This window comes from Pseudomyrmex gracilis, unplaced genomic scaffold (assembly GCF_002006095.1).
Source record: "Pseudomyrmex gracilis isolate BER0280 unplaced genomic scaffold, ASM200609v1 scaffold_115, whole genome shotgun sequence".
NCBI classification, from domain to species: domain Eukaryota; kingdom Metazoa; phylum Arthropoda; class Insecta; order Hymenoptera; family Formicidae; genus Pseudomyrmex; species Pseudomyrmex gracilis.
In genome coordinates this window covers 88,806-103,506 of record NW_018020699.1, presented here as the reverse complement: position 1 = coordinate 103,506, position 14,701 = coordinate 88,806, and the positions used below count along the sequence as shown (strand labels likewise).

The 14,701-nt window shown below is 36.0% G+C and overlaps 2 protein-coding genes across 5 annotated transcripts in view; one reads left to right on the top strand and one right to left on the bottom strand.

Annotated features, from left to right (window-relative positions):
- Window positions 1-14,701, bottom strand: part of LOC109856352 (uncharacterized protein C1orf194) — a 71,215-nt gene that overhangs the window by 6,131 nt on the left and 50,383 nt on the right. The window lies entirely within an intron of this gene.
- On the top strand, window positions 7,323-9,434 carry LOC109856351 (MRG/MORF4L-binding protein-like). 4 transcript variants are annotated; one of them, XM_020431496.1, is made up of 5 exons: window positions 7,323-7,481; window positions 7,669-7,841; window positions 7,975-8,096; window positions 8,169-8,526; window positions 9,105-9,431. In XM_020431496.1, the coding sequence occupies exons 2-5, from the start codon at window positions 7,736-7,738 to the stop codon at window positions 9,251-9,253; spliced, it is 735 nt and encodes a 244-aa protein (XP_020287085.1). In that variant the 5' UTR covers window positions 7,323-7,481; window positions 7,669-7,735; the 3' UTR covers window positions 9,254-9,431. The 4 variants fall into 4 exon arrangements, with proteins under 4 accessions (XP_020287085.1, XP_020287088.1, XP_020287084.1 ...); XM_020431499.1 differs by lacking the exon at window positions 7,323-7,481 and adding an exon at window positions 7,488-7,587 and having other exon boundaries at window positions 7,975-8,087; window positions 9,105-9,434; XM_020431495.1 differs by lacking the exon at window positions 7,323-7,481 and adding an exon at window positions 7,488-7,587.

Sequence of the window (14,701 nt, the reverse complement as noted above, 5' to 3'; positions counted from 1 at the left end):
ATCAATATTACTATTTAGAGAATTTTCCTCTTAAAATAAGAAACTCTTCTTGGCGCCTATTTTAGTATAAAATATACTTAAAGTAAGTGGGATATCCTCAAAACAAGAATACAATTTTTTTCGGTGTATGCTAAGATTTAATTTATCAAGTAAAAAAAACATCTTTAGTTTATCCTATTTCGAGTTTTACATCGTCGCTGCAAAATCATTGAAATATATTATTTGTGTGTAAACAGTAGTATTATTTATTTATTCACATCACAGCCTTCCGGGCCAAGAAGAGGACTTGGTTTACAAGCTTTCTAATATCATCCATCCATCCATACCTTAACGTCTCCCATTCTCCCAACCTACACAATATCGTTTTCTCATCCTAACTACTTCTACTTTGTACATTATCTTAGTTAACTTACATCTAAATTGCACTTAATTGTCCTTCTAACATTGTCCTTCTGAAATCCACGCATATCTTACAACTTGACACTTAAATTTATTCTCTATCTCCTATAACTTCTCCCAATCGGGAGATTAACCTCTAGCTTTCTTCTTCTTCTTGTTGACCAGAAAGAGTTTGTATTAATTTGCTTCCTTATTCCTTCTCCCTTTTTTCTTTTTCCCTCCAGACTCTTACTAAAATTTCTACTCTCTTTCTCTTTCTCTGGTTTATCATTAAATATTCTGTCCAACCTTTCCGTGAAAACAGTGGTAATTAATATACTATTTTTCAACATAAATAATTAATAGAAGTTTTTTTATCATATCGAATGATTTTGTTTTAAAAAAAAGAATGGATTTTCTATACCTCCCACACATACACTAAAATTGATTAACCGGTGTTATTGTAAAGAAAAAAAAAAAAAACGATTTCGATACATTAAAAAGTCCGCGCGCGTGAAATATTTTTTGATAAGTCGCGGAACATTCTGTATACAATGCTCGTGCACAATTTGCATACCGATGATCGAGGGGGGGGTGTGCTCTCGCGCGCGGTTTCGTGTGCGTCGCGCGGCCAAGCTCGCCCCGGTGTATTTTAGCATTTCACGTTTGTTTCCATTTAAATGGTAATCGAGTTCATAATGTAATTGTATTCGCCGCGTAAGCCCGGGCTCACCGCAGCGCTACGTCCCGGCCATTGTTTGCATTGTTCTCTTCGCGGCGCGAACAATCCACGCGCGCGGCGCAGCCTTTCAGCCTCCGCGTTTCGGCGAAATCTAAACCCCTCGGCTTCCTACCCACCACCACCCACGTCCGATATTTCGCCACCGGTGCGAAAACAACGCGTTGTATTGCACGTATCGAGAGCGTACGTCGAATATGCTCATTCGATTGGAAATATCGACGTAAACGATTTTTTTTTAATCTGTCGCTTTACACAATACTCTATTTCTTTTTTATCTTATCACGATTATCAAATTATTATTGAAATTATACAGTGTGTTTGTAATTCACTTAATGTTTCAGATTTTGTATATTTCTTGCTCTCTTCAAGTACTCGTCATAAAACTAGGTGTTAATATATATATCTTGTACATGTACACCGAAAAAATTGTATTCTTGTTTTGAGGATATATCTCACTTACTTTAAGTATATTTTACACTAAAATAGGCGCCAAGAAGAGTTTCTTATTTTAAGAGGAAAATCCTCTAAATAGTAATATTGATAAGAATATATACTAATTAGAATATAAAAAGCCTCTATATAGAAAAACATATATATCTCACTATCGAAAAAGACTATATTCTTAAATAAAGAATATATTCTTAATTTAAGAAGAATATCATCTAAAATCTTTAAGAAGATTTTTTAAGTATAAAATCTTCTACTTACGAGAATATAATTTTTTCGGTGTAATATAAAAAGTAGACAATAGTTGTCTATATTTAAATGTGCAAACAATACACACATAAACATTTCGAAAATTATCCATAAGTTATGTGAAGCTCTTGCTGTGGCACGAACAAAATATAATTAAAATTTGTAACTTCTGTTGTTTTCTTACATACAGATAGGTAGTACGTGATATTATTTGTCAACTCTCTCTCTCTTATTTCGCTTCTGTGTCTACTCGGTGATTTTTTTCACGCAGATTTATAGAGACAACGTAGATCATCGCGTTATATAACGTTAACCGACGCTATCTCACATAGAGAACGAATCGTTAAACAGCTCACGGAGGGACTCGCAGAATCCGTCGAGGTGAAACGCGAAGCGTCGGTCGAGGGTTGAAACGCAAAGGGGGTACGTTATTGTAACGCGAGGGATGTGTATCCGCCGCGACGTAACATGTTCGCATATATGTACGCATGTGTGTGTGTGTGTGTGTACGTCAGAGTCGCGGTCGCCTTTCTCTCATACATATTCATCAAACGCTAATTAATCATCGCCGGCACACCCATGGCTTGCCACCCCCTTGGCAGGCCGCGAAGCTGGGGACAAAAAAAAAAAAAAAAAAATACGAGCGCGGTTACGCAGACACCTCCATATATTACGGACTACATCCAGATGTCGAAGTACGTCGCTATCTATCTATATATACAGCGAGATTTTTGCGCGGATACGCGGGAAAATATGAAATTCGCCAACAAAAGATATTTATGGTTTCTTTCAAAGATCTGTTTATCGAGAGAGAAAGAAAGACGTTATTCGATGGAAAGACGTTTGACATTAAATATCGATACTTTTTCTATATAAGAAAAACCAATTTTTATTAACTTCGTAAACATTCTAAAAATAACTACCGACCGAGCGCAATAAGAGATGAGCGCAAAGTGTTCGTCGATCTTCGATAGTAATGTTTCAAACAAATTATCATATAGCGAAACCAAAGGGTTGCATCTAAAGAACAGGTCATAAAATTCAACGTAGGCGTTAACTACCGCAGGAGAGAAAATCAAACAATCGAATATACATCTCGATATCTAAAAAAATATCATACAAAATATCAAACGCATTCTTTCTGCTCTCATAAATATCGCCGCGCGCTGAACGATCAATCTAAATTGTATAATTTTGTATAATCTCATTAAGCAGACGGCCACCTTCGCACGCACTTGCGGGGTCTTCCAGGTCGGGCGGCCGGCCGGCCGTCCCTTTTCACGCAGACGGGCCGCGTATAATTAGGTGTCGTTTATTTTACATCCGAAGGCTCAGTTGGGGTGACGCCCGTCCACCACTACCGAGATACGCGCGCAAAACGAATACACGCACACATATACACACAGTCGCGTGTTGCGGCGATAGCTCATAGAACGCTCGACTGCTAATGTGACGCGATCATCGCCACCCAGCCATTGATATTATGATACGCGCCGTGGGGGATGTCCGCATCCTTCTCGCCCTTACGGTATTTTCTGCCCCGACCCTTGTCTGCGGAGCGCAGTCCCCCCTCCGCCTTAAACCTCCTCCTCGTGGAATAACACCGCAATTTTCTACGTCACTGTTCGTACATTACGCGATCTCTCGTCCGCGAGATGACGGTACGCTCTGATGCTTCATTGACTTATTGATACCAAGGGAAGTATTATCGTTTGATTCTCGTTATTGAGATAGGATTCCGAATGCTATTTCAGCTAAATTTACGGTATTCCTTGTACGAGATGTACGGGAGTGGTTTTGAACCGATACTTTTTTTTTTTTTTTAATCATTGCCATTGAATCCGCGCCCCATTTGTTTTATAATCAAACAAATTGGTGGATTTTTTAAACATAATATTATTCATATTTTCTGTATAAATTGGTAAATAACATTATACATTTTTAGGATAATTCATTTTTTTTAATACTATTTTTATTTTTGATAGAGATTGTATGTGAGTTTGTACTAAACATTCAAACACACACACATAATTTAATCTTTGTCAATTTAGAAGCGTACATAGTCTTGCAACTGAAGATGACTAAATAAATAGTCGAAACGATTTTGCTTCAACATTGTTTTTTACCGCACACAACATCCTCTGCAACATTGGTTCATAATGGCCCAGTTAATACACACAAACGATCGTACGTGAGCTCAACGATCGCTTGTATGTATCTGTAGTTTTTTTTATGAAACAGTTGCGCGAATTTGAAAAATGAATGTAAAAATAAAAAAAAAAAAATAAAAAAAAAAACAAACAGGTATGTTTAATTTCCTATTTTGTGAAACGAAAATATCTGTTTATTTTTTTCCTAACGCTGACACCTGAAATTTTCAAGATTCGACGAGGACGCGTTTGCAGTTTGTGGAAAAACGGTTCCCCGTGTGTGTTTTGACTGCCTCCATCAAATCACAACGGGTCGGCAGATTGCGAGATCGCTGACAAATAAGCGCGGGGACGCACGGCGGACATATGGCTCCATAAAAAAAAAAAAAGAGAGATACAAGAGAGAGGTGGCCTGCAGTAACTATCCAGTCGATCCGAAATTAATGGAGACCAAACACCGCACATTCTGTGTGTTGCCGCGCATCCCCCCCGCGCTGTGTGTGTACACACTGGCGTTTGCCATTATGCTCCTGTTATAATGTGTGTACACACCCCCTTTGGATACAATGGAATGATCTATGATCACTGCAAGTATGAATCCCGGCAAGTCAAACTCTCTCGCGCGCGCAATTCTTCTTCCCGTTCTTCTTCGCGCTCTTAAACTTTCGCTCTATTTAGATTTTCAGATCATAATTTTGCAGAGTTCAATTCAATTTGAATTTGCCAAGTGTCGATATTTGCGCGTGTTACGAGCAGAAGAGATTTGATTTTGATACAAATCAAATCTTCCCCCGTTAAATTTTTTTGCATAAATTTTAATAATCTTTACTAACGCTACGCTTTTTTTATTTCTATGATTCTTACACGCACATGTATGTGAAATTTCCTCAATGCGGAGAGCAACAGAGAATTTCGCACCTTATATTCGCCCCCGGAGGGCGAATAATTTCCGCGTTACGCTTACAATCGTGTAATTCGGCTGCGCCTAAGCGTGCAAACAATAAAATTGGATCTGGCCACCCTTGTCTCGGCGCATACGTGGCGCGTGACTCGAAGGGTGGGTTTTCGGAAGGTGGTCGTCGAGCCCACGGTGGTGGTGCACACCACCGCCGGGGAACCGGGCGGAAACTGCAAGATCAAAGACGTCCCCCGCACCAATTCTCCGCACCTTCTCCGTGACATATTACGTGGAAATTGACGCGGACAGGCCACGAGTGGCGCGCGGCGGCACATCTAAGCGAACTTTGATCATTTCACCTGTGGGACTTGCACAAACCCGCCCCACGGCTGTCGCGATAAGGAATATACGCGATTGTCGCCGATAAATTCACTTCTGGCTCTGGCATTATGATGATGCTATTTCGCGATAAAAATGCGAATCGGACGTCGATATTTCCGGCGATAAAGCAGATAAGAGTATAACATCATTAATAAACATCTTTCATCACAGAAAGATTATCACAGAAATATTTCGCTCCTTGTATATAATCGATGACACGCGAAAAAGAAAAATAGAAACGAATAGAAAATTAAATATGAAAATGACCGAAACCACAGGTCGAAAACCTGTTTTACTTTTACAATAAACAAAGTTAAAATTTGCACCTCTGTGTCTGCTTCTAAGAGCCATTGTTAAATATTTTTTTAAATTGTCGGAGCTTTACGCACATCAAAATTAAATATGTTTTAACGAACAAATTTTTAATTTTAAATTTTACCTTTCCGGAAGAAGACAATTGAGTTTTTTTACTTTTTTGTTTGTCACACTTAGTTTACACACACGGCGTGCGTTTTACACAAATCTGTACTAAAACCTGTTCTGGAAAGGATAATCTCCCTGGAAACAACTGAAAGCATCGTTTACGATGTCTTTACGCCAGACATAAAGTTATGTCGATATTACTGTGGCAAATCACACAATAAGACTTTCGATCTATATAGACTCCATCTCTTCGATTCTTGTTGAGTATCGAGTGATTATCCCAGTAGATAATTTGTATCCACAGAGATAATGTGTACAATCATCTCAATCTTAAGATACCATGCGTCGTTTGATATACTCAGTCGATATATCGACGTACATCGATATATCGATATGTGATACTATGGTAGAGTTCAAAGAAAACCGCACCGCACGAATATTACCAACTGTAAAACGTAAGAGCTTTGTCGTTTTGACGCTTGCCGCACTTGACTGCAATTGCGGGTAAAACGTTGAAACTTTTGTAAATATACGATATATCAGAGTTATCGCTATCGGAGAGAAGAAGAGAGAGCGGCCAGGCTCATAAGAGTTTTAATCGATCGATTTTCCGCCACATAAGCTAACGCATGTCCACGAGCGACTTGTCCAAACATGGACATGGTTCTATTCCGTGCTACGTGCGGTGGACACGGTTCTATTCCGTGTTATACGCACGTGCGTTGATAAAAATTCGTTTCGCGGGCGCGGGAAGCTGAAAGTACGAGGCAATTCCGTAGCAGTAACGCAAACGGACGCCGTACTACCCTAACTAGCAATCATCATGTGACTTTAGTCACGTTTTGGATTTTCTTCCTCCCCCCCCTCCCGTCACGTGACTTCACTTCAGTTGCGTTTTTAAAGACATGTGACTACAGGAAAGTCACGTGACGTTAGTCACGTGTTGTTTTTTTCACCTCTTTGTCACGAGACTTTAGTCAAGTTTGTAACGTGACTTAAATAAAGTCACGTGATTTGAGTCACGTGTTGTTTTTCCTTTCTTCCTCTGTTACGTGATGTAAAATTCGACTGTGAACCGGGTTTAAAGCCCCTTGCACAATGGACGGAATAGCGATAGCGATAGAAATAACAAAAGTTTTAAAGAGTTTATATTTAAAAATAAATGTAGGAACAGCGGAATCTAACATACAAAACTACACATGTATCAATGCGGATCAGAAAATCGGATTAAGCAATAGCGATAAAATTTCCGACGAGGTGGAATTCAGTGTTAAAAACTGTGTTATTTCTATCGCTATCGCTATTCCTTCCATTGTGCAAGGGGCTTTAGACTCGCGCACACAGCACGGAAGAGAACCGCACGGTTGTGAACATAGCACGGAATGGAACCACGTTCACGGTTGGTCCATAGACGTATAATATATATAGACTGCGCGTTCCCTACCTTTGCCATGTTAAGAAAATGTCTTCAACGTGGAGAGAGAGACAGCTGGTGTTGAATAGTAGCCTCATCTTTGTCTAGCAAAGTAGTGGGGTAAATGATAGACAGAGAAGGGGTTACTATTCAAAGTATGTTGTCTCTCTCAACGTTGAAGACATCTTTTCAGCCAAACGCGCAGTCTATATATTATACGTCTATCGGTTGGTCATAGTGTACGTACCGACAAGTTTGTTTGCGGACACGATTACGTAGTTGCAAATATGCACCATCCGTGAACAATTGCGCTGGTTTACTGGGTGGTAAAGCTAGTACACATTCTCTTGTGGCCCTGGGCGTTCTCAGTCTTCTTCTCCAAACCACGCCTTCTCTCTGGTACGTTATATAGCAAAGATAAGCAAGGGAATAGAAAAAGAAAGAAAAAACGATTGTGTGACGAACTTCGAAGAAATATCATTTATATGTTTTTGTAAATGTGGAAGTAATATCACTACACATACATGTGTAGAGTATGTTTATACCATATTATATAATACTACAAGTTTTGCTATGTTGATTTTAGAGTAAAAATTATTCAACATCAGGAGCAAATTAACATACGGACGATTTGACATAAGCAGATTCACGAGATGGCTGTCAAAGAGAAACAAACCGAAAATTCGATCGACGAAATCGAATGGAACGTGGAGAACGAGATTCAGCTCTTCTTTGCCATGAACGGACACAAGCCAGTTGGTAAGACGTTGAAAGCAAACGAAAGGGTCTTTTGAGGTTATGTTTACTACTGCAAATGTTTATAAACAAACAATTGTGGATTTGTCATCAACAACAAATTGATGCATCTGCGATCTCATGAATTGTTTCTCAGGTATTAACAAGTATTTTCATATGGTGTGCATATGGGAAAAATTTCGTGCTGCCATTCATAAGGATGTTTCTTTGAAGCTAATTTGGGATCATTTGGAATCTATGTATGATCTTGTAGGTTTGGTAAGCTCACTTTTATGTGAGAGAAATAAACTCTGATTATTTTATTCTGTATATAAAAATTGATTTCGATAGGACGACATGGAAGAAGATTTACCATTTCCAAGTCACGAGATAGATTTTTATCTGCCAGAAACGGAATTTATGTTGAAACCTCGACGAAAAGAGGAATTAGAAACAAAAGTAAAAGATCAGAAAGATAAGTACAAGGAAATTAAAAAAGAGAAAGATGTCAAAGATAGTTCCAAGAAAGATAGTATGCTACGTGATTTTAAAGGGAGTAAAGATATTGAAAAGAAAAAGGAAGACATCAAGAAGTATGTAAAGGATGTAGAAATAAAAAAAGATAAGCTGAAAGATGTGAAAGATGTGAAAAAAGAATATAAATCTATGAAAGGACGTTCAAAAGGAAAAGATGATCTGGATGAGAGTGGTATATTGATTTACTTTTAACCTCTTAGGCACTATGCGCCACTATAGTGGCTTTCGCGGATGTCATCTTTCTGTACGACGCGCCACTATAGTGGCTTTCGCGGATGTCATCTTTCTGTACGACGCGCCACTATAGTGGCTTTCGCGGATGTCATCTTTCTGTACGACGCGCCACTATAGTGGCTTTCGCGGATGTCATCTTTCTGTACGACGCGCCACTATAGTGGCTTTCGCGGATGTCATCTTTCTGTACGACGTGCCAGTATAGTGGCTTTCGCGGATGTCATCTTTCTGTACGACGCGCCACTATAGTGGCTTTTGCGGATGCCATCTCTCATAATTTAATCATCAAACACTTCATTCCAATGTACTCGTGTAAAGAACAGCATTATCCGTTACGCATTGCAGTGCCGTATCATTTACACGTAATTCGCGTTGAACTCTGCCGTACAGAGAAACAGCCCCGCGCAAAATTCAGCCGTGCCTAAGAGGTTAACTTACATTTATGATTTACATGACGTTGTCTGTGATATTGCAAATTTATATTTTTCTGTTTTTTTTTTTTTTTTTTATGAGCAGTAAACGGAAAGAGAGAACGTAGAGACTCTGAATCTAGTCGCGAACTTCTGAAGAGAATTCCTAAACGACCGACCAGACAAAGCATGGACAATACCTGTAAAGTTTCTAGCCCACGTGATACACCTCCATTAAAACGAAGAAGAATATAACAATTACTGTAAATAAAAACGATCTCATGTTCTTCTGTACATCTAGTGGTAAACTCTAGCATATATGTAACACTTATTATAATATCGTTTTTCATAATTAGTCCATATACTTAAGTATATATAAACGAAGGGAAAGCTGTAATTTTTTTATATTTTATAGAGTTATGTGTATAAATATATGTCAGTTTTAAATATTTTGCTTCGCTTTCTAAATAGAAATATTTAATATCACGTAGAATGCTTTGTTTGAAAAAGCATTCGGCAGGTCACTGTGAGTACTGAATCTCGCGTGACAAAATTTATTATATTTTGCTCAATTTATATTTCACTATTAATTAGATTTTCTCCCCATACGCGGATTAATTATTCCATACTAAACCTCAAAAAATTAAGATATAAGAAGTGCTCAGTAATTATAAATATTTTATTGTACAAGTATGTTTTTAGCTGTATACAAAAAAAAAGCGAAAACACCTAATAATTATCCTTAAACCATGTTGTACTACATAAAAGAAGAACTGACAAGTCACGCGGATGATTTACGGGTACGTCGAGATAATCGGCTTGCGAGAGCACGTCACGTTTTGATAGCGCGCGCAAAAAAAAACAAAAAAAAAAATAAGTTAGTGTGTTTTGTTAAACGCGCGCGTTAGTAAATATCATGTATTATTTTGCCCTCCTGGAGTCAATAGTGATAATGACGTAGTGTAACCGTTGGGGTCACGTGTGCGGGGGTAAGGCACAACGACAACGAACCCTATTGGTTGTCGTCATCATCGTACCATCCACATACATGTGGTATTCTCATATTACGATAACAATTGAGTATTTTCACGCGGAAAGATGTTTGCCAACGGAGAGAGCGAACTGATAACGATAACAACACGTTTTCGTCACTCTCGAGATTCTTCGTCTTTTTTTATATAATCAGTTTTATTGTCGTTATTCGGTAAAAGATTCGCATTAACACAACTACGCGAGATGCCGCGCTAAATTATCTCTCAAAGATAGAAACTAAGAGTTCAATAAAAGAAAGAACTGTTTTTTATAAAAACTTTTATAAACACAGTTTATCTTTAATTTTCTTAACTTTGCGCACATTTTTCACACAACAGAGTTGTTTCTTTGTTAAAAAAAAAAAAAGGATCTCTTTTTCTCTTTTTTGTCATATTTATAAAAATCTGTAGAAGAGTCACATGAATTTTTTGTTTTTTTATTGCAAAGAACAGTTGTAAAATTTTCTTTATAAATTTTTGATAAATATCATTTACTGTTTTTAAATAAAACAATCAACTCTTACAATAAAACTTTTTCAATGTGAGGTCACACACATAAAAAAACAAACTATCTAGAAGTATAAGAATTCTAAGCAAAACAGAGAGATAATGAATAATGATGATAAAAGTGCGTGTATTTTGAGCAATGTTATTTACGGGAGATCACGACCTCTCAAAGAAAGACAAATATGTGTATGCATCATTCAAAGAAAACGTTTGATGATATTGACGGTGCCATATTGCAACGGACCGTGTTAAGATCAAAACATGTTTTCGTACTTCGTTATATACTTTTCTTATGTTAAAAATCGATCCTCCCCTTTCTTGCGCAGTATAAAACAACACTTTCCTTACGTAGATTATCTCTTCATTACGTTGATACAATTAATCAAATCGCGGCTTTTTCATACGTCAATAGCTTGAAATTTCTTTAAATGTGAGATAATACGGACAGAATATTGTTAAAGCGATAAAATATAGTGTATACGAGAAGTGCTTATCGCATAGCGAGAATGGATAAATCAAACAGATAAATTAAAATATTTAGCTTTGATATATAATTGCTTTTATTATTATTTATTAAAAAAAAAAAAAACTGTACAAAAACAAAATTTCAATGAATACCCGGGAAAAAATGGATTAGATCTAACTTAAATTTAACAAGATAAAAAAAAAAATGGAAAAATAGATCTAATTAGATCCAAATTAAATCTAAACAGATATAGAGTAGATCTAAATAAATATAAGTAAATCTATGGAAATTTACACTTTTATTTATTATTAGATCTACTCTTGATCTACTCAGATCTATTATAATAGATCACCTCAGATCTGTTCAGATCTGCTCAAATCTAACTAAATCTGAGTAGTTTTAATTATAGTAAATCTGAGTAAATCTAAAAAAAGAGTAGATTTGTTAATATATAAAGGTGTAAATTTAATAGATCTGCTTATATTTATTTAGATCTCTACTCTATATCTGTTTAGATTTAATTTGGATCTAATTAGATCTATTTTTTCATTTTTTTTATTTCGTTAAATTTAAGTTAGATCTAATCCATTTTTTCTCGGGTACTTATAGAAGTTACTGTTATTCACAAGAGCTCGCACATTACATTATTTAAACCTAGAATATACAACCTACCAATTTTAGGTTTATTTAGATACTGATTTATTTATTATACGAGCAATAGATGATTCACAAGCAAGAACGTGAGATGTCAAGAAACATTTCTCTTCGAGATTCAACGTTTCCGCGCAAAGATTCGATTGTTGTCGTTGACGTGATAACTGACGTGGTAAAGATACGCGAAAGAATCGATGTGAAAACAGTGAATATATATTTTCCGTATCGGTTTAATAAGCTGCCAACATGCGGAAAAATGATAAACCCAAGTCCTTGACAGTTGACATGGAAGCTAGCTCCGATAAGCGCTCGAAGCCGATGTTGCTTTTTCCGGCATCGACGTGATCTTAACCTTGAGACGCATAAACGAGCATACAACGTGTTTGCGAGAAAAAAGAAGAAGTATTTAGTTTGATAATTAAGATAATCGAAAAATTACGATATGCTTGTCGTCATTGCGTACTAGGGTAAAAGACCCAATTACTGTCACCTGTCCAATTACCGTCACCCTAAGCTATTTTATTTAAAATATTAAATAAATCCTAAAAAGTTCTGTATGAAAAAAATTGTAACATAGAAGTTTAAGTGCAATTAATATAACAAAAAATTCAGCACTCGACATTCTTGTCTCATTTCTTTCATTTTAGGGTTGACAGTAATAGCTCTTGCATCGTTCTTTTTTAATTGTTAAATTTATAAATAAAAATAGAGATTTTGAGAGGCGGTATTATTTTGTTTCTTATATCAAAGACATTGAATAATACCAGATAAGAAGAAAAACACATGTTTTTGATAAATAATGCGGTAAAAAATTTTTCATATATACTTACACACAAATTAGAATTATTATATCTAATTATCCAAATTTATATGTGCCGAATATGTCCATAAAATTGTATACACAGAGAATTTCTTTTTTTAAGAGAATGGCTTCAGAGATATTCCACATCAAATTACAAAATAACTCTATTAGTATCATGTTAGATACAAAAAATAATATAAAATTATATTTTTATTATAGTTTTAAAAAATTTTTGATATATAATTATATATACTTATACACACACAAATTAAAATTATTATATCTAATTATACAAATTTATATATATATATATATATGCCAAATATGTCCATACAATTTTATACATGGAAAATTTTTTACCGGGAAATAGTAAAAACAATTCGCGCTAACGCCAGAGTTTATTATTCAGGTGACAGTAATTGGGTCTTTTACCCTATACAGATACTCCGCCCGCATCAAAACTTGTGAAATTTCAAATGCACAAATGCTTTCTAATCTTTCATTTATAAATTATTTAAAATCTGATCTGTAATCAGTATTTATTGAAAAAAAATGTATAAAAAAAATTTGTAATCAGAGATTGTGATCAAAGAGGGATTTCGAATAGCATAAAAAAAAAACACAAAAAAGAGACACATGTGTAATCTCGAGAATCTGCGGTAACCAAGATTAATCGACTTGGAGTGTCTGGTCATCGTGAACTTCGCACCCGGCGATCAACTATATTGCGCCCGTAATAATACCACCATGGTTCTAGCTTGGTGCGCATTTATTCCGCTCGAGTGACGATTCGACTCGGTAATGATTGTGCACAATGATTACGCAACGGGGGTAGAGAGACTCGAGGGTCCAATCGTTGAGTAAGAGACGAGGTGAAGGTGAGCGGTGGAGCCTAGAGTAGGGTAAGGCAGTAGTGATAGTGTAGTAGTAATATACTAATATGGTAGTAGTAGTAATAGTAGTAGTAGTATAAGCGTGCGGCGTGCCGGCCGGTCGCACGCGGGGAGGATAAACTTGCGATCTCGCTTGCTTACCACGGACGGGAGAATACTTAGGATCAACGACCGGAACCGCATCGCGATCTCCATGGATCGCGAAGCGGGGCAGAAGGCGCAGAGAATTTCCCTTTCATCGCGGAACGTCCCGGTTCTCGTGTGCTCGCTCTCGCGTAAGTCGCGGTTTGTATTAGATAACGCGCGCGCGCTACTTACACAGAGAGTTTATACACGTAACAAGCGCTCTGCTCCACTTAAAAAAAAAAAAAAAAAAATTAAACGAAATTTTTTGAAAAGAAGAGCAATTAAAAAAGAGGAACTGATACCAGACTGATTGATGATTGATACATTGCTCTGGCACTTATAATATAAGTACTTAACGAAATAACACGTCACAATCAAAGAATCATTAAAAGTGTAATTTCGTGATTACACTTTTTTTTTTTAACACTTTTATGTCATAGAATTTTAAACTTTTGTGCGCGCGAACATTTTTCGTACACAATGAACATATATACAATCAATAATATTGATGATATGTACACCGAAAAAATTATATTCTCGTAAGTAGAAGATTTTATACTTAAAAAATCTTCTTAAAGATTTTAGATGATATTCTTCTGAAATTAAGAATATAGTCTTTTTCGATAGTGAGATATATACACCGAAAAAATTATATTCTTGTAAGTAGAAGATTTTATACTTAAAAAATCTTGTTAAAGAGTTTAGATGATATTCTTCTGAAATTAAGAATATATTCTTAATTGAAGAATATAGTCTTTTTCGATAGTGAGATATATATGTTTTTCTATAGAGGCTTTTTATATTCTAATCAGTATATATTTTTATCAATATTACTATTTAGAGGATTTTCCTCTTAAAATAAGAAACTCTTCTTGGCACCTATTTTAGTATAAAATATACTTAAAGTAAGTGGGATATATTCTCAAAACAAGAATACAATTTTTTTGGTGTATGTTTTGGTATAAAGATAATTAGCCCCTATATAGAGGCTTTTTATATTCTAATCAGTATATATTCTTATCAATATTGCTATTTAGAGGATTTTCCTCTTAAAATAAGAAACTCTTCTTGGCGCCTATTTTAGTACAAAATATACTTAAAGTAAGTGGGATATATCCTCAAAACAAGAATACAATTTTTTCGGTGTCGGATATCAAAATGTAGTAGGACACACGTAATTCGTTGTAAGTAGAATTGTATTAAAACATCAAGGACACGAACGAA